Here is a 25,637-nt window from a genome sequence, read left to right as displayed (position 1 = left end):
GGACAAACAATGGGTGTGTGGAGGAACGGGGTTGGGGGGGGGGTGAGAGAACACATGGGATGGACAAAATGGAAATAGACAAGATGGATGGAAGAAAACTCCAAGGAGGGAAAACTGGAAATTTGGATGGAGGAGGGATTGGGGTGGGGTTTAACAAGGATAGAATTCCAGTATATCCAACCACACAGCATAATGACGTGGAACTCCGGTAAAGATAATGCTGCCCAAGCAAAGGAAGCAAAAGAAGTCTCGTAAAAAAGAATATTTGGTGTGAGCAGAAAGTATTCTATGGGGATGAGAAACTTATGTTTGGTCTTTGCATGCAAGATAATCAGGTAATCAGAGCATTATTTAATAAGTAATTTCATTAGTAATTTAAAATAGTGGAGTCAAGGCTATCCTGCCAGAAACACATGGCTGATGGTGCCTTTGAGGAATAAACAGCATTGTTTCACTGTTATCAATTTGTATAAGCTTATGTGATCAGCACACACCACTCTTTTTGGTTCCTGATTCATAGGGGCCAATTTTAAAAGTTTAACATTTTTTTGACCACAAAGGCACATGATTAGTTTCATAATAAAAATTCCAACAAAAAAAAGACAACATGAGGGACCATTTCCAATGTTTATTGAAGGAATGTGATTACAGTTTATTAAGTGCTTCACCAAACGGACCGTAAAATAATAAAAAAAAATAGTACCACTGGACCTGAGGTTATCTCGTCCCTGGCCTAATGCTGCAACCCAAATTTGGTAGAATTCTGATTCGTGGGTCTGGTGAGGAAGAATTTTGAAGGAATTTATGCAATTTTCCAAAATTTTTACCAAGTCCACCATTTTGACACATTTCGGGTTAGGTGATCAGCATGACCTCCGCAATTTTACATCACGACCCTGTTCTAATGATGTAACCCAAATTTAGTAGCATTCTGACAGGTCGGTCTGGAGAAGAAGATTTTAAAAGGAATTAATGCGATTTTCCCAAAAGTTCACGAAGTCGGCCATTTTGACACACTTCTGGTCATGTGATCAGCCTCCACAATTTAACATAAGGACCGTGTCCTAATGTTGTGGCCCAAATTTGGTAGGATTCTGACTGGTGGGTCTGGAGAAGAGATTTTTTAAAAGAATTTATGCGATTTTCACAAAAATTGACCAAGTCGGAAATTTAGACACATTTCCAATCACGTGATCGGAATGACTGGCAATTTAACATCCCTATCCTGACCTGATGTTGTAACCCAAATTTGACAGCATTCTGACTGGAGGATCAGAAGAAGATTTTTGAAGAAATTTACATGATTTTCCCAAAAATTGACGATCAGACATTTTGACACACTTCCGGTCATGTGATCGGTATGTCCTCCGCAATTTAACATCCCTGCCTTGGCCTAATGTTGTAACCCAAGTTTGGTTGCATTCCGATTTGTGGTTCTGGTGAAGATTTTTGAAGAAATTTACTGTCGGCCATTTTAACATACTTAAAGTCATGTGACTGAGACGAGCTTTGCAATTCCTGTTACGTCAGGAGCAGAATGTTGCTGCAAAATTTCAGCCGGATTGGCACAGCGGTTTGGCTGGAGAAGTCTAAAAAGGAGACAGATGGCACGTGATGACAATGCTTTATCTGGAATGAATTCCAGATAAGCTAAAAACAACAGCAGGTACCGTTTCAAATTTTTATTTACACAAATACATGCAACTTTTCAAATGATGACGATGAATTAAAATCCAGTGAACTCCATGAACTCCTGCGAAGAGGACGCAGGTGAGGGTGTTGACGAGTCATGTACCGAAAGGAATGTAGGTGAGGGCACTGAGGGCAATACAGGTGAGGTTACTGATGAGTCGTGCACTGAAGGGGAGGCAGGAGAGGGTCCTGAGGTGGAGGGACCAGGGCAATAAAAATGCGTGATTGAGAGCTGCCTTGCAGATTGCCACAGGTTTCAATGGAGCTCCTTGTCTGGGAGCATCATATCATCCAACCCCCTCTTGAACTTGAGGTAACGCTCCATGACCTGATCAGCGTCTTGCAGTCTGTCACTAATTGCCTGCATGTCCTGCAGCATCTCACCCAGGAACTTGACCGTGAGGTTGGATCTCGATACCTCCTCCTCCTCCAACTTGGAAACCCTGGTAATGACATCCAACTCATCCTCGCTATGTGAGGTGATAAGATCATCCAACTCCTCAGGTTCCATGTCATCAAAGCCTTCCCCTCGCACCTGCCATGCTAACCCTGCAATTTCATTCCTCTCCTCCACATTGGCGGGAAAGCCTGTAAAGTTATTCACTGCCCGTGACCACCGGTTTTGCCAACAGGCGTTGATGGTGGAGGCTCTCACCTCATGCAGCAACTGATTGCGCCGATGCAGTAGGTGATGTTGAACTCTTACCAACACTGCCCGACAGTGAGCTCTGGGGCAGAGTCCATCACATTCAAAAGGCGTCGGAAGGTGCGGTGGGTATACGTTTTGAAAATGGAGATTACCCCTTGATCGAATGGCTGGTTGGTGATCAGGGAGGTGGTTTTGGGTGGCAGGAAGATGACCTCGACATTCGGGTGAGCCACCTTCAGTTCCCCAGGGTGGCCAGAAGTATTATCAACGAGCAGGAGAACCTTGAACACAAGGTTTTTTTTTCCCACCAGGTACCACTCCATCGAAGAGACAAAACAGTAATGGAACCAGTCCATGAAAATTCCTGCCATTACTCATGCCTTCGTGTTGGCCCTCCAAAACATGGGCAGCATGTGTTTGTTCTTGCCCTTGACAGCACTGGGGTTCAGGGAACGGTACAGCATCGTAGGCTTCGTCATACAGTCCCCTTTTGCATTTGTTTAGAGGAGAAGAGATACCCGGTCCTTTGCAGCCTTGAACCGCGATTCTGTCCCCTCACGCTTTGAGATAAAAATTCACGTTGGCATCTTTTTACAAAACAGGCCAGTCTCGTCAGCATTGAACACCTGCTCTGGCAGATAGCCCTTCTCCTCGATAAGCTGGGCGAGTTGAGCAGGGAACGTTTCGGCCGCTTCCTGGTCCATGGAGGCACACTCGCCTGACAGTTTGACTTTGCGGAGACCGTACCACTTCTTGAAGCGGTCAAACCATCCCCTGCTCACTCGGAATGGACTGGGACCACTCGTACCCACATCACTCATGCGAGCACCACCCGCTTCACTCGTGCTAACAGATGTGGTGAAGTCTCCCAGTCCTTTCTGCAAAAAAGCATCCCCATAGCATGATACTGCCACCATCATGCTTCATGGAAGGAATGGTGTTAGTTGAGCTGTGCTCAGTTTCCGCCAGATGTAGCACTTTGCATTCATGTGAAAGTAGTGTTCAGTTTTCATCTCGGTATGCCGTCCTGATGAGGGCAAGTAACCTGAAATCCAGATAGGCGCCGAGACCTCTGGGTTGGAGGTGACGCTTTAGTGTAAGATTATCTCCAATGGAGATCGGGGGAGTGCTTGTCACACTCCACATGTTTCGATATATAGATACACACATTTCTCTTCTGGCCCCAGAACCAAACAAAGAATGTATTTATAACAGCTCCGATCCCCACCACCCACCACCCACCGACACCTCCTCTTACCGATGTGATTAATAGTAAACATCATCACTTCAAACTTACTCTGTACATTCACAAGCCCTAGATATGTCCATCCCATCAGTTCAGAACCAACCAAACCCGATACAGTCTCTTCCTCAGGGAAGTCTACATGATACATGCAGCTCCCACGTAAATATAGCTGGCACCAGCTTTGTGTATTTTCCCATCGTGAGTATGTCCTTTGTCGAAGAGTTGGTTTCCATTACTAGGTAATGACGCACATAATCATCTTTCCAATTGCAGAGACGTCCATTAAGTAAATCAGCAAGCCTGACATATTCACAGGAAGCACTCCCACAGGGTTCAAAGTCCATTCACAGGTCGTGATCTGTCGGAGGTTTGTGTAGAACACGCCCATTCACTCAGGTCTTACACCGGCCCACATGTTCGAGAGTTTGCAGTACAGGCAGCTGACTGTTCAGCTAGCTGAGAAAGTTCTCTAACTATTTTGTTGTGCAGAGGCACAACCTTTTCACTCTTTTACGTTTCCAAATATTTTCAGCTTCTCTTAGAAACTTTGTGAGCTATTTTCGGTAACAATCCTCATCTCACACACACAATATACTTTATGGTGCCCTGAACACCGGCAACTTTAGGGGTTTATGCGCATGCGCACCAAGGATTCTCGGGCAGATTATGTCATTTTGAAAGTCTTTTGTTTGAAAAATAAAATTTAAAAACCTTTAACAACTGAATTCCATGACCATAACATAAGTAGGAAATGTTTCCATGGATGAGAACCAACCCTGGAAGGTGATGAAGTTCAGACCAATAAGTTTTAATTTGACTGGAGTACCGGCACATAATGAACCACCATTTTCAAAAGGCAGCATGTGATCTTTAACATCCACCAGCGAATGGGAGGTCAACGTGTCCTCAACTGAATGTCCCATCCAACAAATTGCCCTTTTGCTTGAACACCCATCCATCAGTTTTGAGTCGGTTCGAGAATCCAACCAAGACCAGACAGATCAAATGTCTGTGAGATATCCTGCCAACCCCTCAACAACAGAACGAGTACCTGGACAACAAAAGTAGATCAAAGGAACAAATTTGTTTGTTTTTTACCACAATAGAAATACTTATGGAAAGAAGAAAAACTGTTTATTGGAGAAAATAAGCACACGAGTACTGTATAAAGCTTTCCCAAATAACATCGCTTGCCAGAGCTGTGCTTGCAAAATGTAGTATCTACATAATGGTTGAAACCTTCAGAGAGAAAAAAATAAAATTAAAATAAAAAAAAACTTTCCCACCACCATTCTTTCTTTAAAATAAACAAACAAACAATTGAACAATTGCCAAAAAAATTCATAAAGAATGATCAAGGGAAAAGAAGTACAAACAGATATAAGTGTTGAATTTTTGAGTCATTTTTGGCCAGTGCAGAAAGATGTGAAAACCAACCGTTTATCACAAGCCCCTTCAGATTAATAATAAATACGTTAACACGGTAAAACTGTAGTCAGATGACAAGCGGTGTAAGCAACGGCCGTGATTTGCCAGAATGATTTTATGGGCTAACCTTGCCCTGGATCGAGCTCAGGCTGGTTGGGGTAAGTGAAGAACCCAGCTCCATGGCAGGGCCAAAACTATTCATCAAAGGCCGAAGTAATTACATGAATTGCATGTTGTTGTTGGACTGGAAATCACAACAACAAATGTTATTTTATTTTTGTCCGAAACAAAACAAGTGTTCTCTTCTTGCTATATCGTCTCATATTGCATAGGATTGTCTCATATATGGGTAAACGTTCATGAGCCACTATTCAGTTTGGTTTAGTGCTGATGAAACAAGAGGAATTACAAAAGTGGTAAGTCTTATTGTTTTCCCATAGACTTCCAAGTATGGCATTGGTTTATGGGGCCAAACAGCAAAAGATAAGTTTTGTTGAGGGGTATCGGGAGTGGGGATGGGGGGGAGAGAGGGGTGGAGCGTGGCACACGCACAGACAAAGCAGACCCGATGAAACAAGTGCAGGATACAAGCTGGTAAGAAACACGTTTCTAACGTCCCTTTTGTTGCGGCACCTACATTAGCCCACAGGTTTGACAATGTGAAGAAAAGGCCACTTTGTTCAGCGATGTTTCTCATCCTACAAGGAGAAGGGACGGAGTACAATATATCGACAGTCATGTGAACAGTTCTCTTTCGAACCCTGGTTATAAATAGGAAGTCACAATATTAACAAAACTGCAAACACTCGATGGCTTAAGCATTGACTTGAGACATTTGGTTTGACCCACAGTCAAGGTGAAAACCTCATTTTCAGAACATCACCACCAAATACAAAACAACAAACACCCAAAACTATATTTAAGGCCATGTCACACCTTGACGTTTTAGCCAGCGTATGGCAAGGTATCAAAATGTATATAAAACGCTGAACTATTGATGTGTTTTTCCAGTTTTGGACGTATTCATAACGAGTTGGACGTAGGCATAACGTATTAGTAACGTACACAGAACGTTTCGATAACATATAGATAACTAATATCAACGAATGCTGAGCGTGTTGTCGGCGTTCACAACCTATTCCCAACGATAGTCTAACTCATGCATAGCACGCAGCAGCGTATCACCGACAATCACGTGGCGTAGGCTATCAATAGGCTGCGGCTCGATAATTCAAATCATAACCGCACTAGACATCGAAGTGTCAAGCCGCTGTCACACCTTGACATTTTAGCCAGCGTATGAAAAATTTGCCGAATACGCTGGCACACGTCGAATACGTTATGGGTAAGTTTTGTATACGTTAAGAGCACGCTGAAACACGCTGGCATACGTCGGAGTACGCCAAGTACATCGACAAATTTTCAGCATGTTGAAAATTTTTCGACGTATGCCAGCGTATGACACACGTTCCGCATACGTTGGCCATAAGTTCAAGGCACATTACGCGATCGTTGACACACGTCGACACACGTTACTTGTAAGTTACTCATAAGTCGAAACACGTCGAGGTAATGGTTAGCGTCAGTGTTCCAGACTCCCTGGTTTTATTATTTTTTGTTTCTTCGGTATGATGGTGATGTTGACACTTCCATTTCTAGTGTGGTTATGATTTAAATTGTTGAGCAGCAGCCTATTGATTATATTATATTATAACCGCACTAGAAATCGAAGTGTCAACATTACTGTCATACTGAAGAAAAAAAAAACAAAAAAAAACAGGGAGTCTGGAACACTGACGCTAACCATTACCTCGACGTGTTTCGACTTATGAGTAACTTACAAGTAACGTGTGTCAACGTGTGTCAACGATCGTGTAACGTGCCTACAACACGTTACTCATAGGTTAGAAATAAGTTTCGGGTATGGTAAACATTACCTCGACGTGTTTTGACTTATTAGTAACTTACAAGTAACGTGTGTCGACGTGTGTCAATGATCGCGTAACGTGCCTACAACTTATGGCCAACGTATGCGGAACGTGCGAGTCATACGCTGGCATACGTCGAAAAATTTCAAGCATGGAAAATTTGTCTAACAGCTCGGCATACTACGACGTATGCCAGCGTACTCTTAACGTATACAAAACTTACCCATACGTATTCAATGTGTGCCAGCGTTTTAGACAAATTTTTCATACGTCGGCATACGCTGGCTAAATCGTCAAGGTGTGACAGGGCCTATACATTGGACAGATGATCAAGGGATGAGTGGTGGAAAGATAGTTAATCAGGTTACACAAGGAGACACAAGGAAATTAGACGCAGGAAGAGGCCAGTCAGCCATCCATCATACCTGAAATGTTTAAAAAAAAAATTTTTCCTGAAATCACCCCCCCAAGTTAAACAAAATTCATCCTCCTCCAGCCAAGTAAACCAGACATAAGAGACCACCAGTAAGCAGGCCCCTGCTGATATCATCAAAGCATCATAACATCAAAAGGGAATAAAACCAAATAAGATAAATAAACAATTCCATACTGTATTTACATTAACCAATTGGAGATTGGCTATTTCGCAAAAGTCTCACATGAATGAATGTTTGTGAGAAGTGGTACAGTGAGTTACTCTCAAGCAATCTCATTTTCGACTTCATCATGTTCAAACCCCATATTTCATGGATCATGCAATCTTTCAGCAATACTGTAAATAAGTCACCTGTGCACTGCTCAGATAATTCCACAATACTCAACTGTTAAGATTTTTTTTTTTCTTTCTGAAAATTGTTTGCAAACAGGTTAAACAGTATCAAACTGTCAAGGAGACAGCAGTTAATAAATGCTCACCACATCGCCATTGATATTCCCAACATCGTTCTGGTTCGGCCTCCGACTGCAAAGTGAGGGTGGAGAAGAAAAGTCAAGCATATAGAGCAGAATTTTTTTTTAACTCCATCACCACCCCACCCACCTCAAAACATATTCCATGCACAGAGCTGAAACTCACGTAGTGTCTGGGTGTAATTGGCCACCACCACGGATTCCAACAGGCTGGTGGGGCACGGGGCCACCACCACCCCGAATTCCCACCTGGGCAGGGGAGTTGGTCGGTACGTGTCCAGCCCGAATGGGCCTCGCTGCAGGTAACAAGCAAGCCAAAAACTTAGAAAAAGAAAGGTTTCCCTTGTTAATACATTTTCAGCTACCTGTTTGATAAAATGAGCTGCATAAGTCAAGCAGATGAGGTAGAAGTGCAATCACATGTGTAATGTCGCTGTGGCTATACAAAGCCAAAATATCCTCATTCTTTGAATCATATGCAGGTAATAAGTTTGCTTCATCATTTTTGGTGTGTACCAATTTGTGCAGTGCTCCCACGTCGTGCTATGTTTCTCGCACGGACGGCTTCCTTTATTCGGTCTACGTCCTGCTGGTAGCGCCGTCGATCTCTCAAGTTGCTTTCTTTTGCCTCTTTAAGCGCCCCTTCCAAAGCCTTGACACGCTCGGCGGTGGCACGCAGACGCTTCTCCAGCTTCGGCAGCTCGCAGCGCAGGTCAGCGTTATCACGCACCAACTGTGAGCAATGGAGGATGGACAGGAGATGTGGATCACATGGTAAGTTAAGTGACTTCAAAGGGTTTTAGAGGTTATGATGAATGACATCAAAAGTTTGTGCATGATGAAAAAAAAACAAAGGTTATTATGAACGACCTTGACAATGCATGTCACCAAGATAAAGTTCTTAGTTAATGGGTTAATGCAGCCTTTTCCAGCGAAACCGTTGGCAAGATCAGGAAGTTTGTGATCAACCTGTTTGTGAACGGCTGTCAGTTGGTCGAGATTGTTTTCCAGGAAAGTTATCCGCTGCTTCTGTGAAGCACTTCCACCAAAGTCATCCGAGTCTATCTCCGCACTCTGTATATCACACAGCAAGTGATGGACAAAAAAAAATGTAAAAAATAACGCAAATAGGATTAGTACCATCATTACCAAAACACACATGCATGTACCACAAAAAAACATAAAAAGAACGAACATCACCCCCCCCCCCCAAAAAAAAATTTGCTTTTGCTACATGATTGTCTCTTCAAATAAAAAAATGAAATGGGAAAAGTAAAGTCTCCCCTGATTTTGGGGGACCCTAAAGGTCTACAGAAAGAGATTTTTATTTTTTTGATGTGATGTCATAATATTGGTGTGTAAGTAATAAACAAAGACCTTTTACTTTGTACAAACTGTCGAGGCTCGTATGAGAGCAAACACACAGAAACCGCACAACAAGAGGGGTGGGAGAGGGGAGGAAAAAAGAACAGTGGGGAACAGAGATACGAGATCTGTGGAAGGGAGAGGGATGGGGTGGGGTACACGGGGTAAACAAGATGGACACGACAGGGACTTTCAGGAAGGAAAGCAGGGAATTTGAAGGTGGGTTTGGGGTGGATTAGCGGGGGTAGAAAAGATCGTGGTTTTGGATGGGGGAAAGATAAGAGATTGTGAACAGCTGTTTTGAAGACCTGGCGGGAAGAGTGGGATTTAAGAGAGTGCGGGAGTTTGTTCCAAAGGCGGGAAAAAAAGAGGAATGAAAGAGTGAGAGGAAGTGGTGATTATTGATTTTGGTAGTTTCACCAGAGGGGGGTTGCTGGCGGACCTTGAGCGCCCAGCAGAAATATGGGGGGGGGGACATATTTCAGAAAGAGCAGGGAGAGCGAGGCCAGAGAGGATACGGTAGAAGACAGAAAGCCCACCGACCTGCCTGTGGTAAGAGTGAGAGACCCAAAGACTCAGCCTCATCACGGGAGATACCAATGATCCAAATTGCCTTGGTTTCCACAGCGTGAAGCCGAGAAAGGTGAGAGGCGAGAGCGGCAGCTCAGAGAGGAGAGCAGTACTCCATCAGGCTGCGGCTGAAAACTTTGTACGTGGTCAGGAGCTCAAGTGGGCCAAGGAAGGACTTTGCACGATGGAGGATTCCTCGTCGGCGACTGGCTTTGGAGGACAGCTTGGAAATGTGGCTTTCCCAGGAAAGATCATGGCAGATAGTGAGACCAGAAGCTTGAATGAAAGGGCTTCTTCAAGAGGATTGTTGAGTAAGTAGATTGGGGAGGGGGGGGGGTTCCAGACAGTCCTTTCAGAGAGACAGTGAGTGTGTGAGATTTGTCAGGGTTGAAAGACGTGTTCCACGTGTTAGACCAGCTTGTGATTTTCTTTCGATCTGCAGAGTAAAGTGGCTGCTTCTTCCTGATCTGAGGGATGACGGATGGTGCGGCAGAGGGTGGAGTCATCAGCAAAGAGATATAGAGGATTTTCCAGAGAGTCGGAGAGATCAATGATGAAAACCAGAAAAATAACAGACCCAGAACACTGCCTTGAGGAACTCCAGCCTGGACAGGAAGACTTGAACTAACAATTCCAAAAAACACGCCATGGTCATTGCATCATCTGTGTTATGTAATCGACGTAACGATTGTCATCGCACACAAAGGGAAATGGCCGCACAACTCGCTTCAGACTCGTCAGGAAGTTAATTTGACGAATAATTTTCAGATCAAGAATCCTCAGATTGTGACGATAGTAAAAATGATGATGTAGAAGGTGCAGTCATATTGTACGTGCATGAATCCGAGGTCATGAAATACCTGTGGAGTTCACAACAATCGGGACGACGTCTAAGAAAGACTTGGCAATAACAACTGCTAAAGTAGTAAATCGTAGAGCGAGAAGGTGGTAAATGTGGAGTTTCGCGGTATTTTGATGTAACACTTCTCTCTAATTATTGTAGTAACCAGAACGGCACTTAGAAGAGCGCATACCTCCACCAGGCTGAACAGTTTACGGTTTGTATTCCACTGAAAGCCCGGTTCTGGATTTAGACCTGAACCAACAAATAACATGCTCCCCCGTAACACTCCATAGCGCTTGGACATACATACCCCCCGCCCCAATAACACTCCCGTAACACTTGGAGATACACCCCAACCCCAATGTATAACGTTATTTTTGAATGGCCCCTTTTCTGCAGCAGTTCTGTCCATTCCTTTTTTTTTTTTTTTCCAAGAGTTTAGAATTATCTCTATTCTTTGTGGGGATCACATCGGTTTTTAATCGCTTCAATTTACTCATCCCAAACTGGGAACACGTGCCAGTGTCATAGGCGCTGACGCTTGGCGCGCTTCAAAGCAGGTGCTGCGAATGCAGCTTGAAGCATTTGATCCATGCCTCTTTCCTCTGGTCAGTTATACTTTGGCTGTCCAAATTTTCCTTACAGCTGGGTTTATTGGGAAAACATGCATACACACTAACTTTGGTTGTACAGTATTGCTACAACCAGCAAATATACATCTAGATGGCATTCTCAGTAATTTTTCAGGGTTCAGAGGATATGTATGCCTCATGTAAATATAGGTCCCACAGCAAAAGTATCCTTGAGAGGACGTTGCAGGTCACGTGAAATATGACGTAATCACATCGCCATTTCTATTTTTTTTGGGGGGGGGGGGGCACCAATCGAGCATATAAGGACACCAAAAATACCCATTAAAAACTTCGTTTCAAGACATTTATTCAAGAAGAAGACGACGATTTAGTGTTAAGTGAAGCAATATTTATTCCTTCAATAAAACACGAATTTTTGATTCTGTGGCACTCGATAGAGCACATACCTCCACCACATAATGCCTGATCCACGAGAACATATTGGGCACAATACAATTTAGAAATTACATGCTACACAGTACTGTATCGTTTTTGGTCCGAAGTCTCAATGGTGAAGAATCACTTAAAAAATTTAATAATTCTCATATCCAGATCCAGGTTCGGATCTTCACCAAAATCGAATCGTTTTGTCCTTGCGACACACCCAACCTGCCCACCAACTTTCGTCCGAATCCGTCCACAACTTTTTGAGAGATCATGCTAAATATCGTTTTTGGCCCCATCACTCAATGGTGAAGAATCACTTTAAAAATTCTGGGAGTCGGATCCGGATCCAGATCTTCACCAGAATCTAATCAGTTCGTCTTTGTCACACACCCAACCTGTCCACAAAATGTCATCCGAATCCGTCGCCAACCTGAGATATCCTGTACAGAGACAAACAAACAAACAGACAGAAAGGGGTGAAAACAACCTCCTTCACCTTCAGTAACAGAGGTTGAAAAAAAAACACAAACAAAAAATCACATCCTTTCCCTCCAAACCCCCCCCCCCAAAATCCCAAAACCCCACACCTTTCTCCCTCAATTCTCCACCCCTCACCCCTCTCCCTCAATTCTCCACCCCTCACCCTTCTCCCTCAATTCTCCCCCCTCACCCTTCTCCTCCAAATGTCCCACCTTGCCCTTCCCCTTCAAATCTACCACCTCACTCCCCCTTCTCAAAGCTGCTTCACCCTCTTCCCACCCCAAAAAAATGTTGGTCCTCCCCCACACCCGCTCCCATCTCCACAATACCTCGACCCAGTCTCATCCTTCTCTCTCCCCACCCCTCCCTTATCCCTCCTCACCCATGGGCATGCCTGCTCTCATCATCTCCCCTCTCCCTCAAAGCTTCCCACTCAGCCCTCTCTCTCAAATCAGCTACCTCCTCCCTCTTCAATGCAAACTTCACTCTCTTCCCCCTACAAGCTTCCCTTCACCTTTCTCAAAAGCTCACCTCACACCTTTCTCCCTCAATTTTCCCCCCTTCCAACTCTCCCCCCTCACAGCAGCCTCCTTCCACCACACTCTCTCTTCCAACTCATTCCTCCACCTCCTCCAATCTCCCACTTCCATTTGCCACCTCTCTTATTACTCCCTACTGCTACCCTTTGTCCTCCTCCTGATGCAACCCTCTCCACTAGCTCTTTTGCAATCTGTCAACAACTCTCACTACCTCCACCTCTCCTCCCTCTCATGATCCTCCCCTCCCCTGCATCTTAAGCCTCCTCCACTCCCTTTTTCTTAACATTGTGGACCTCAAACATCCGGAGCCTTCGTTCTAACGTGACATCTTTCCATACAGTTTGCCACTGACAAACCAGACATAATCTGCTTCACAGAAACTTTCCTGCTTCAAGACGTCTCTGACTCCTTCGTTTCTCTCCCTGGTTATGCTCTCCTCCAGTATGATAGATCTGAGCCTCGTCCTGGTGGCGGAGTTGCTCTCTATCAAAAACTCTATTCATCACTCGCATGCACTGCTCTCACTCCTCCACACCCCCAGGAATACCTCTGGCTGCAGCTTCCCCTTCACTCTCACCTCATGTTGATATTGTGTGTTGTACAGTCCACCAAACCGTGATGACTCCATTTACATCTCACTCGCCAAAAAGATGGACCAACTTCTATCCACTTATCCAAACTCTCTCTTCCTCATATGGGTGACTTCAATCGCCATCATGCCAATTGGCTGTGTGTTGGTACCTCCCTCACCTGCCATGGCTCTTCAGCAAATAACTTCTGTGACTCATTGGGACTGACACAATCTGTCAACTTCCCGACCTGGATCTCAGCCAGTCGTACTCATATCTCTTCTCGATCTGATTTTGACAAATTTCCCAGAAAATGTCTGTTGTTCTTCTTCTGCTCCATTTGGTTCATCTGACCATATTCTTGTCAGCAGTCATGTCTCTGGCTGTTGTTAGAGAACCACCTCAGCACCGATGAGTCTGACATTTCACTCAGGCTGACTGGCAGGGTCTTCAAGCAGCCATCAAACTTCTAGACTGGTCTCCAAATTCCACTCTCACTGACATAAATTCATCCTGGGGAATTTTATTCAAAGAAATTTGCTCTCTCTCTCTCTCATGCACAGATTTATCCCGTCTTGTCGTCAGTCTTGTCATCTTGTCTTCAGTTGTCCTACCCTTCCTCCCACCCACGGGACACTGAAGCTTGTGGCGAGGCAGTTGTCCTGAAACAACTTGCCTTCGCCTCATGGAAGGCATATCCTACTGAAGACAATCTCAGTTCCTTCGAGAAACTCAGAATAAGTGTGTCTACTCCGAGGAGAGCCAGAAAACAACATCTTTCTCATCTCAGATCTGAACTCTCAAACCTGTCTCCCTCCTCCAAATCCAGGTAGCATCTAATAAAGTCTGTTTCTGGTGTATGTTCCTCCTCCAACCCCTCCCTTACCTCAAATGGCCACACTGCTGATACCGCAAGAGAAAAGGCTGAATGTCTAAACTCTGTGTTTGCATCTAAATCTTTTGTCCGAAACCCATCACTTTCTGTACCTACCTTACCCAGTCGCACCCAGCTGTCCCTCGACTCTGTGTCCTTTTCTCCTGACAAGGTGGAGAGATTGCTGTCACACCTCGACTCTGATTCTGAAACCGGCCCAGACGGCATCAGCCCTCGTGTTCTAAGAACCTGCTCTGCAGCTCTCGCTCACACTCTCTCCGTTCTATTCACCTACTCATTTGCTGAAGGTCATCTGCCATCTGCTTGGAAATCAGCAAACATGACCGCTCTGTTTCAAGAGGGTGCAAAAACTAATCCCTGCAACTGCAGACCAATCAGCCTTCTCCCAATCATCAGCAAGGTCATGGAATCTATCATCGCTTCAGACATCAAATCCTTCCTCTTCTCCAATGGCTTGATTTTCAACCATCAACTTGGATTTAGATAAAGTCATTCAAACATGGACATGCTGATTCTGCTTTCCCAACAATGGATGGAGGTCATAAATACCAAACATGAGGTCAGAGCCATTTCCCAAGACATATCACGTGCTTTTGATATGGTCTGGCATCCCACACTGCTCACCAAACTCTCTTCTTATAGTATTCAAGGCAATCTCCACTCATGCCTTGCGGACTTCCTCTCCTGCTGCAGTCAACACGTGGCTATTAATGGAATTTCTCATCACCTCTTCCTGGCCAGGCTGGAGTTCCTCAAGGCAGTGTTCTTGGCTCTGTGCTATTTCTGATTTTCATCAATGATCTCTCAGACTTTCTGTAAAATCCTCTTTATCTCTTTGCTGATGCCTCCACCCTCTGCCATACCATCTGTCATCCCTCTGATTGGCAGGCAGCAGCCTCTTCACTCTCTGCAGACCTGGATAAAAATCACAAGCTGGTCAAACACTTGGAATATGTCTTTCAAACCTGACAAATCTCACACTCTCATGATGTCTCTCCAAAAGGACCGCCTGGAATCCCCTCCCCCCCCCCCCCATCTACTTTCTCAACAATCCCATTGAAGAAATCCTTTCATTCAAGCTTTTGGTCCTCACTATCTGCCATGATATTTCCTGGGAAAGCCACATCGCCAAGCTGGCCTCCAAAACTAGTCGCCGACTGGACATCCTACGTCATGTAAAGTCCTTCCTTGGCACACCTGAGCTTCTAGCCACTAAAAAGGTTTTCATCCACTGTCTGATGGAGTACTGCTCTCCCCTCTGGGGTTGTAGTCCTGCCTCACACCTAGCTCGACTTCATGATGTGGAAACCAAGACTTTCCGGATCATTGGTATCTCACACAATGAGTACGAGTCTTTGGCTCTCACTCTCCAACCGGAGACAGGTCGGTGGCCTTTGTCTTCTACCGTCTCCTCTCTTGACTTGTCCCCCCCCACCTCCACCGTTCTGTCTGTGATCTGTATCCCCTATATTTCCACAGGGTGCTCAAGGTCTATGCCTGGTGTTGGCTTAATGGTTAGGGTGGTGGGCTTTGGATCCTAGGGTCCTGAGTTCAAATCCCTCTCAGCTGTTGAATAAATACCAGGTGAGGTTAATTCGGCCTGTCATCCTTCCGAGGTCGGCAAAATGAGTGCCAGCATGCTGGGATACTGTGTCGGAGTGGTGACCTGTCCAGCATTGTACCCAATAGCCAAGGAGACTGCTTAAGCAGCACCAACGCTCTGCAAAGAGTATGGTCCCAATCTCCTCCTTCTCCTCAAGATCTATCAAAAAACCCCTTGTGGTGAAACTGCCAAAATCAAGAATCACTGCTCACCTTCACTGTTTCATTCCTCTTTTTTCCTGCCTCTGGAACAAACTCCCACACTCTCTTCGATCCCACTCCTCCGTCCAGGTCTTAAAACCAGTTGTTCACCACCATCTCATATCTTCCCCCAACCAAAATTATCCCAACCCCACCTCCTTCAAATTCCCTGTTTTCCTTCCTGAAAGTCCCTGCAGTACAATCTTGTTTATCTCATGTACCCCACTCCATCCCTCTCCCTTCCACAGATCTCCTATTGTCCATGTTCCCCACTATTTTGTACTTCCCTTTCCCGCCCCTCGTCTCCTGCCTTGTTATACGTTTCAGTGAATTAGCTCTTACACGAGCATCGACATGGTATACATAAAAAAAAGCTTTTGTTGGAAGTCTTAATGGTCAATCACATGAAGGTACAAATACAGAATGGTGGGACAGTGAGACCAAAAAAACTGACCCGTTTGACACGAGTAGCAAGGTCCTGGACAAAAAGCTTGCGCAGATTATGAAGGGTCTGAAGCTCTTTGGCCTGAAAAGAAAGACAATCACGTGTGTTACAAATTCCATGTCAATTTACGAGTAATGCATACAGTCTGCAACAAGGAAAACAAAACAACTAACTTTGTAAGCTCACTAGATGTGACGTAATGCCGATTGCATGATTAAATGAGGGTTCACATCTTCACGGCACGTATTATGATTGCAATTTGGCTCCTGAATCCTCTTCGGGAATCCTCCTCCTCTTCTATCGACTACTGCATCGCCTGCCTGAGTCTGTTCAATCATGCTCCTCTCTCCATTCTTTTGAAATGGCGACCCATCACCACGTTACGTCATCCCTTATTCCTATTCACTATCATTTGTATTCTCAGTGACTCTCTATTGCTCTCATCTCCACCCACACTCTTCTATATTTACCACCTGTCAGCAGTTCCAATCTGCTTTCGAAGTTGTCCCTCATCTACTCATCCCACTGTTCCATTGTCCTGAGTGTCCGTTCCTTTGCTATTTATCCGTCCTAGCTCCCTATTATGCCAGCTTACCTTTCTCCATCACTATGTTGACGTCATCTCTGTCATTCAGCTCGTCCATGAGCATTAATGTCAGTTAAAAAAAAAAAATAAAAGAATATTAAATCAATTCAAATCCCCAACACGCATCAATCATTTTGATTTGTGTAAAAATAAAATAAATTCATACATATACTTGTTCCTGAAAGAGAGAACAATTCACCATTTCATAAGTACTCTGTTTACCCCCAACTTACCACCGTCTCTTCAAGGCCCTTGAGGTCTTGCCGTGCCTGCTCCCGGCGGTCATGCATCACCCTGTTGGGAGGTTAAGGGAAAATGTAGTAAACTCTGGTTACGAAACAGCTTTGAAGATTAATTTGGATAAAATTCATTGTTGATGTGCCATGATATTCACTTCACTCCTGTTGATGTGCCATGATATTCGGCGAAATTCACTCCAAACCCCAACACTCTCAAAGATTCCTCATCACTCAACTCCTTCAAAGCTTCCTACTCACACCACCCATCATAGACCCCCCCTCTTCCCCTCAAAGCCTCCACCCCTCCCCCCCACCACAATATCTGCCTGCACAATCCCAATGCCTGACCCTAACTGTGTGGACCTCAAATATCCAAGGTGTCCGCTCCAACCTGACAGATAAATCGGACATCAAACTCTTGGAATATGTCTTTCAATCCTGACAAATCTCACACCCTCACACTCTCTCTCCGAAAGGACGGTATGACAAACCCTCCCATTTACATTCAAACAATCCTCTTGAGATAGTTAAGTCACTCAAACTCCTGAGTCTCACGGTCAGCCATGATCTGTCTTGGGCAAACCACAATTCAAAGCCAGTCTCCAACTGAGCATCCTCCATCATGCAAAGTCCTTACTTGGCACACCTGAGCTCTTATCCACCTACAAGGCCTTCATTCACAGCTTGATGGAGCACTGCTCTCACCGTTGGGCTGGCGAACCTGCATGACACCTTGCCCAGCTTGTCACCATGGAAACCAAAGCCTTCAAGATTATTGGAATCTCCCGCATTTAAGCTGAGGCTATCACTTTCCCATAACAGACAGGTAGATGGTCTCTATCTTCTATGGCCTCCTTTCTGGTCTTGCACCCAACTGCTCTTTCTGTGCCCCCACCCTTAGGTTTCTGCAGAGCGCATACAGTCTGTAATGCACCCTCTTCCAGGGAAACACCCACAATCCAGAATCACTGCTTAAGGCCTGGTCACACCTTGACGTTTTAGCCAGCGATGGCAACGTATTAAAATGTATGTAAAACGCTGGCTTACGTTGAACTTTTGATGTTTTTTTTTAAAGATTCGGACGTATTCATAGCGACTTGGTCTTATGTATAACGCATTGGTAACTACACAGAACGTTTCGTTGTGTTATAGATAACTTATACCAACGAATGCTGAACCTGTAGTCGGCCTACACAACCGATGCCCAACGATAGTCAAACTTAGGCAAAGCGCGCTGCACGCATCGCCGACGATGTCGTGACGTAGCCTATTAAAAGGCTGACGCACAACGATTCAAATCATAACTGCCGTAGAAATGGAAGTGACAACATCGCGGTCACACCTTGGCGATCTTGCCAGCGTATGCCAACCTAAGTAAAATGTGTCTAAAACGTTGGGGCACATCAAATACGGTATGAGTAAGTTTGGTATACGTGAGTAGAACGCTAAAGTACGCTATCATACGTCGTAGTAAGTAGAGTACGTCAAGAAATTTTAAACATGTTCAAAATTTTTGGACGTACTCGGCGTATGACACACGTTCCGCATGTGATGGGGATAAGTTTTACACACGATATGTGGACGCTTACACACGTCCACAAACGCTACTTATAAGCTACTCATAAGTCGAAACACGTCGCGGTAATGTCTTTTTTACGCGAAACTTATTTCTAACTTATGTTTGACGTGCTTTAAACCAATTCTTTACGCAGTCCCAACACACATCGACATATGTAGACGTATTCCAATGACGTCTTCCGGTCGACAAAAAAAAATAAATGAACGTGTTTCTAGCTTACAACTGCCATATAAAGACGTGTTCCCAGCGGTTTTGGGAATTGGTATATAAAAATGCTGCTCATAAAAGGGGAACCCAACAGTGTTTTCGAGTCCTTTTTGAGTCGATGTCCATGTCAGCAGTAACAGTATTAGAATTAGTATTAGTAGTAGTTTGTTCATGTTGGCAGTAGTAGGCGAGTGTGAGGGGGAGGGTGTGGGTTATGATGGATCGTCCTTGCGTCCGCGTGTCCACGGGTAGGAGACATCTTTTCACCATTGTTCGAAGTTCTTCGCAGCTAATTTTTTATGGGGCTTTTTCAACAATGAGCTATAGCTTGTTTTTACGATTTAGGTCTATTCATAACGGGTTGGACAAATGCACAATGAACTAATAATGTACATAGAGCGCTTTGATTACTTATAGATACGATATACCAACGAATAATTATCGTGAAGCCGGCGTTCACAAACTATGCCCAACGATAGCCTAACTTATCTATATCGTGCGGCAGTTTATCTTTGCTGGTGACGTAGGGTTTGCTATCCATAGGCTGCCACTCAACGATTTAAATGGCTGCATCTCCACTATTGAAAGTAGACGCTTGCGCTCATCAATTGGATTTTTTTTACACTCAACGACTTTTAAACGGTACCACTCAGCTATTTTCATTGTTTACAATGAACGATTTAAATTGCTGTCACTCGCCTTTTGTTTTTTGACGCTGGCGCTCGGAAATTTTAATCTTTTCTATTGAACGTGCTAAATCGCTCAAAGCCCACTATTGAAAGTAGACGCTTGCGCTCAACAATTCGATTTTTTTTTTACACTCAACGACTTTTAAACGGTACCACTCAGCTATTTTCATTGTTTACAATGAACGATTTAAATTGCTGTCACTCGCCTTTGTTTTTTGACGCTGGGGTTTTGAAATTTGAAGCGTTTCTTCTGAACGTGTTCAAACGCTCAAACTCGACTATTTTAAATAGACGCTGCCGATGGACAATTGGAATCATAGCCAAGCTAGACATCGAAGTGTGAATATCCTCGTCATGCCGAAGAAAAGTTTGAAGAATGCTGCAAATAAGTGTCCTGGCCGTGGCCGTGGACGCTGAAGCAAGGACGATCCATTATACCGACGTCTTTCAGCCTATGAGTAACTTAAAAGTAACGTCTGTCGATGTGTGGCAACGATCGCGCAACGTGCCAACAACACGTTAATCATAGGTTAGAAATAAGTTTCGGGTACGCTAGACATTACCTCGGCGTGTCTCAACTTATGATTAACTTACAAGTAGCATGTGTTGACGTCTGTCAACAATCGCAGACCGTGCATACAACTTGTGGTCAGCGTAGCGGAACGTGTGAGTCATACGCCGGCATACGTCGTGAAATTTCAAGCATGAAAAAATTTGAGAACAACCAAAAAGTACAACGTTTAAAGCCAGCGTACAATGACGTAAGGCAGTGTTTTTCAGCGTGCTCTCAATGTTATCAAAACTTACCCATAACGTATTCAACGTGTGCCAGCGTTTTCGAAAAAAAAATTCAAAAATCGGCATATGTTGGCTAAAACGTCAAGGTGTGACCGGGCCTTTACCTCCACTTTTTCATTACTCTTTTTTTTTCCCCCACCTGTGGAACCAACTTCCACATCCTCTTCAATCTCATTCTTTCCTTCAAATCTTCAAGACAGTAGTTCACCACCATCTCAGATATCCCCCATCCAAAAGCATGATCTTTTCTATCCCTGTTAACCCCCTATTCCCCACTCTCCTTCCATACTCCCCACCTATTTCGAAATTTCCAGTTTTCCCTCCTGTGTTTACTTCTGTATCCATTTTGTCCATCCCATGTGTCCTCACTTATTTGTCCACGTACCCCTCTATATTATACTTCAACCCTGTTGTTGGCATTCCCACCCTCCTCTTTCTACTGCTCCTTTTGTTCTATTGCTTCTTGATCTGTTCTATTTTCGAGCTCTTACATGAGCCTTGACCTTTTATATAAATAATAATAATAACAACAATAGCAAATAACTTAATGAATCGATAAATGAAAACACAACACAGAATGAGGCTCCACAATTGATGTCATCAATGAAGCAATATTCGAAGATGTTATAACTTCTTCATCTCAGCAAAGCAAAGGGGGTAGGAAGCTGGAATTTTGCATGGACATTCAAAGTGAACAATACAAAACAGCCAATCAAGGTATCCTCACAACACATTAAAAGCAACACCTAATTACTCTATGGTTATTACAAATCCAAACTTCAACGTTATACAAATGTGACATTTTACATATCTTGAAGTGAGGAGTCTGAAATGCCAAATTTTGAAGCAGATTAAAAAAATGGTACAATAGGTACGACTAATTAGCCTACGACAAATTATTTGTAATATTTCATAAAGAGGTGGAGGCTCATGGAAGAATCGGTCACAAAAGGGTCAGGTCGACAAACCGACTGTTGGGCGATGGGGAACAAGAAGATGTGCTGGTATCACACATACGTGAGGTCCTGAAGCCGTTTGCTCTTCTCTTGCTCCTCACACTTGAGCCGCTTGAACTCAGTTCGTAGCTGTTCCTGCTCGAGCAACAACCTCTGCTGTGCACTGCACACAAGCATGAAAATGAGTGTGTGCAAACACGAGCAAATTATTGATATCAAAATCACAATACTGGTCAATACTCATGTTGCTCATAGAATAAGAGGGGTTGTATAAGAAAGGGAGCCAAGGAAGTCGAGAAGGAAGGTAAGTGAAAAGCACACAAAAGTACAAGATGAAAGGCATTTATAATCACAAATCAATAAGACAAGAGTTGAGACGTGGCAAGGACTTCCTCAAAGTAACGAGCAACCCGTTAGCATTAGCAAAGTTCCGAGTGCCTAGCACGACCACAGCTGAATGGTTTGAGCATGTAGAGCTTGGCGGGTACTGACTCTCTGATGTCCTCGATGGTGCGCTGCTTCTCATCAATCTCGTTGCGGAGCTGAGAGAGCTGTTGCTGGTGCGATTCTCGATGGCGTTGCATTTCATCCTGCAGTGCTTTCTGCAAATACCAGGGGTCACAGTTGTATGGCGCAACCAAAAGGGTGTTTCTTGTACATTGACTGGATGATAAAATTAAATATTTTTGAATGTAATAAATGCAAATCCTGGTTATTGAAATTAACATTTGGAGTGATTGAATCCCCTGTGAGATTGAATGGCTTGTGAAGATAAGCAAAGAACGATTTGTTTTTCTTTCTTGACAATGTATCTGTTTTGTTTACAGATTATTGTTCAGCCATTCTGCTCATCCAAGAGCAGAATATCTGCAAACCACTGCACAATGTTCTCATTCATTCATGCATGTTTGGCACTTGACTGCTGGTTGCATCATTTTGTGGATGTGGCTCTGCTGCTAATACAATGTCTCCACCAGTGGGCGACCGATATAAATCGGCCGATATCTGGCATTTTGAGGTCATCGGCATCAGCCGATGATGGCACCGATATGGCCGATTAAAAAAAATAATAATAATAATAACAAAACTTTCCTTCTCGTGATGCTCGGCAGCTCGAGCTCCCCCCTTGTGTCAAGTCGGCATCTGCAGCCACCCTTCAGGTCAGGTGGAAACTGCAGAAAGTTACTGAGAGCTTGAGGGCAGCTATGGATTATGCCGAGGAGGAAAAGGTAAGACCATATATTCCTTGCTTTCAAATCTCAATTTATTTCATTCCCCATGACAAACCAAGCCGTACTAGCCACGCCCACTGTTTGTGCTGCGGAATCTCCGCAGACGTCGCACCTGTACAGGCGGCATCACAGCCTTTCACAAGCACACTCTTGCACCATGGGACTTTCTCAAACCACTTACACACAAAGGGCCATCTTGCGACCTTTCATGCACTCCCACCGTGGGCCTTTCACACACTCACAAGCCGCCTCGTGACCATTCACACACCGTTCTCGCACACGGGACGTCTCTCAGAGGCCCCACAGCCGAATTTGCCATTCGTGCTGGGTGTACCCTTGCTGTGCATGCTCCGCAGCATGCCATGCGCCGCACCCAAGTTCTCGTGGGAAAATTTTAATCTGTACTTGCATATCCGTGGTCACTTCAAACCCAGATGCAGTCAGAAATGTTGCATGGCTTATTTGAGTTAACACAGACTCCGTGTCCTTTGATATAAGTGTCTGAAACACATCTGGCTATCACTCCACGCCGACCAAACTAGTCAGAGATGGGTAGTGGGATTCTGGGCGGTGTGTGGACACATCAAAACCTCCGCTAAAATCAGCATGTAATATCTTGTGCACACTTTGACATCATGACTGGCAAGTAATCAACGAGTGATACGAGTGCCTCGGTTCTTAAGAAACAAACGAAAGCTATTTAAATGAAGGTGAAATGAGAAGTGATCGAGCGATTAGAGCAATGGAAATTTGCTGAGTGCTTGGAGGAATCCACCTTACGAACGATTCGTGAAAATGCCGATAAAATCAAAGCGAGTGCTCGGGGTGTTTCGGCATTACTGCAAAGAAAGCGAGTCACATTAACTGCAACTGATTAACCGATTAAATGCAATGTGATGAACTGAAACATCAGATGTTGACGACCCTTCACCTTCCTCCCCTCTAACTCTTTGGATTCATTTTCACTTTCATAAAGAACCTTATGTTCGATTGAACAAAAACTGATCAGCAAAATAGTATCGATTGGTTCCATGGCAACCATTAGAACACACTATAGAGGTAAGATTCGCATAAAATATGCTCATATAAGGGTGTAAAATACATACACTAATATATAGTTTGGACTGTGCTCTTCATTTGAGCGATGAGTGTGGGACTTGGCATTCAATATGATACATCTTGTGATAAAACAATCTTTGCTTGATATTCTGCAGACATTTACAGAGCAATGTGCAAATGGTTGCCATCGAAACTGCATTGACAATGCACATGTAGTGGTTTTCACTTCAAATGAATACGTATTTTCATGTAAATTCAGTCTTCACAGAAACTTCAATGATGCAAATATGTGCCAGTTGAAAACAACCACCAACCAAGTTCAGTTTTGAAGCCAACAAACAAAGATTGATATCACTCCTACCCTTTCATAAAATCATTTTCAGTGTTGGAACAAATTATAACAGAACTGTTAGCAAACAAGGTTTATATTTGAATTCCCCTGAATAAAATGTTCAACTGCCTGAAGTCCCATCACTCATCCATATCGAAGCAACTTGATTTCGGATGGATCTTTCTCTATCCACGACAATGCTCTTGTTTCCATGTCGGTCGCTATATGTGTTGTGTTCACGGACCAGGCGGACAAAGGATCATCAGGCCACGAGCGCCAGCAAGCGGGAAACAGAAGTACAGTGCACGCCACCTAGCGGGCGGAACATAATATCAAAACCCAATCACGTGACTACAAGCATCCAATCTACATACGGCACATTTCCTCCCCCTCTAAATGGCAGAGATTAACAGACAAAATCCTCCAAATACTGAGGCCGGTTTCTGATCCATCAAGGACGAACGGTGCAGCTAGGAGACACAGCAACAGATTCCTCCTGAGACGGTAGGGGTGACATACCAGTAGGACTCGTCCCATTTTTAGCATCAAGAGCACCAGGTAGACAAGCTTGTGCGTTTTCTCTGTTCAGGACTGATTCAGGTAAACACCTTGAACCCACTAGCCCAGTTGGTGTCGGCACGTCTGGCATTGGCGATTCAACAGAAACCAGAGGTGGTGGTGGTACCACATGTCCCGACCCAATGGTACCCGGTACGGATGGTGATGCTGAAATGTGATCATGAATTTGGTTAACGTGCCGTTTCCACACTTTCCCATCATCAGTTTTAACCATGCAGTTGGCTGGCCCGAGCACCATGGAGACCACTGCCGGCACCCACTTCCAATCGTGGAAATAATCACGTACCATTACACGCTGCCCTACTTCAAAGGTGCGCACAAGCGTTGGACGTGATGTCGCCCCAGACACCGACCTCTTAGGTCTCAACATATCCAGTCTAGACCTCAATGCACGCCCATATAAACGCATAGCAGGTGTATCACTAGTGGCTGGGTGAACAGCATTTCTATAATGCAACAAAATCACATCAACCATCGCTTGCATAGATGACTCCTTCCCTCTCCGCAAAGCACGTTTTAACGCCTTAACAAACGATTCAGCCTGGCCATTCGTTGCTGGGTGGTATGGTGCTGACTTGAGATGCTCGACACCATTCTGAACCATGAAGCCATTAAAAACACCAGAAACAAATTGCGGACCATTTTCAGAAACCAAAACTTCGGGTATCCCTTTGTTAGCAAAGATTGACCGTAGCTTTTCAACCGTGTTTTCTGCCGTCGTGGATTGCATGACCACAACCTCCGGCCACTTGGAGAACGCATCAACAACAACCAAGAACATCTTGTCCTTAAATGGACCAGCAAAATCTGCATGAATTCTTTGCCATGGCCTGTCTGGAATAGGCCATAAGCACGACACCCGCCGTGGATTGTCGGCGTCTGACTGGCATGTAGGGCAATGCCTATTGCCTAATCATATGCTCAATGTCCTTGTCCAGACCCAGCCACCACAAGAGACTACGGGCTAGACTTTTGGTTTTAACAACGCCGAGGTGACTGGC

At 44.4% G+C, this 25,637-nt stretch overlaps 1 protein-coding gene across 2 annotated transcripts in view; it reads right to left on the bottom strand.

Moving 5' to 3' along the window:
* Positions 1-4,699: 4,699 nt before the first annotated feature.
* Positions 4,700-25,637, bottom strand: part of LOC147028155 (kinesin heavy chain-like) — an 84,292-nt gene continuing 63,354 nt past the window's right edge. For both annotated transcript variants that reach the window (XM_085878295.1, XM_085878296.1), the window contains 9 exons: positions 21,928-22,037; positions 21,497-21,598; positions 17,201-17,261; positions 16,391-16,462; positions 8,822-8,926; positions 8,369-8,585; positions 8,019-8,148; positions 7,859-7,904; positions 4,700-5,713 (listed from right to left, as the gene is read on the bottom strand). In XM_085878295.1, coding sequence (XP_085734421.1) covers positions 5,696-5,713; positions 7,859-7,904; positions 8,019-8,148; positions 8,369-8,585; positions 8,822-8,926; positions 16,391-16,462; positions 17,201-17,261; positions 21,497-21,598; positions 21,928-22,037 — 861 coding nt within the window. In that variant the 3' untranslated portion in view covers positions 4,700-5,695. The remainder of the gene's footprint in view (positions 5,714-7,858; positions 7,905-8,018; positions 8,149-8,368; positions 8,586-8,821; positions 8,927-16,390; positions 16,463-17,200; positions 17,262-21,496; positions 21,599-21,927; positions 22,038-25,637) is intronic.

Source organism: Eptatretus burgeri, chromosome 4 (genome assembly GCF_056783735.1).
Source record: "Eptatretus burgeri isolate ZD-2024b chromosome 4, Ebu_testis_v1, whole genome shotgun sequence".
Lineage (NCBI taxonomy): Eukaryota > Metazoa > Chordata > Myxini > Myxiniformes > Myxinidae > Eptatretus > Eptatretus burgeri.
This window is presented reverse-complemented; position numbering and strand designations above follow the sequence as displayed.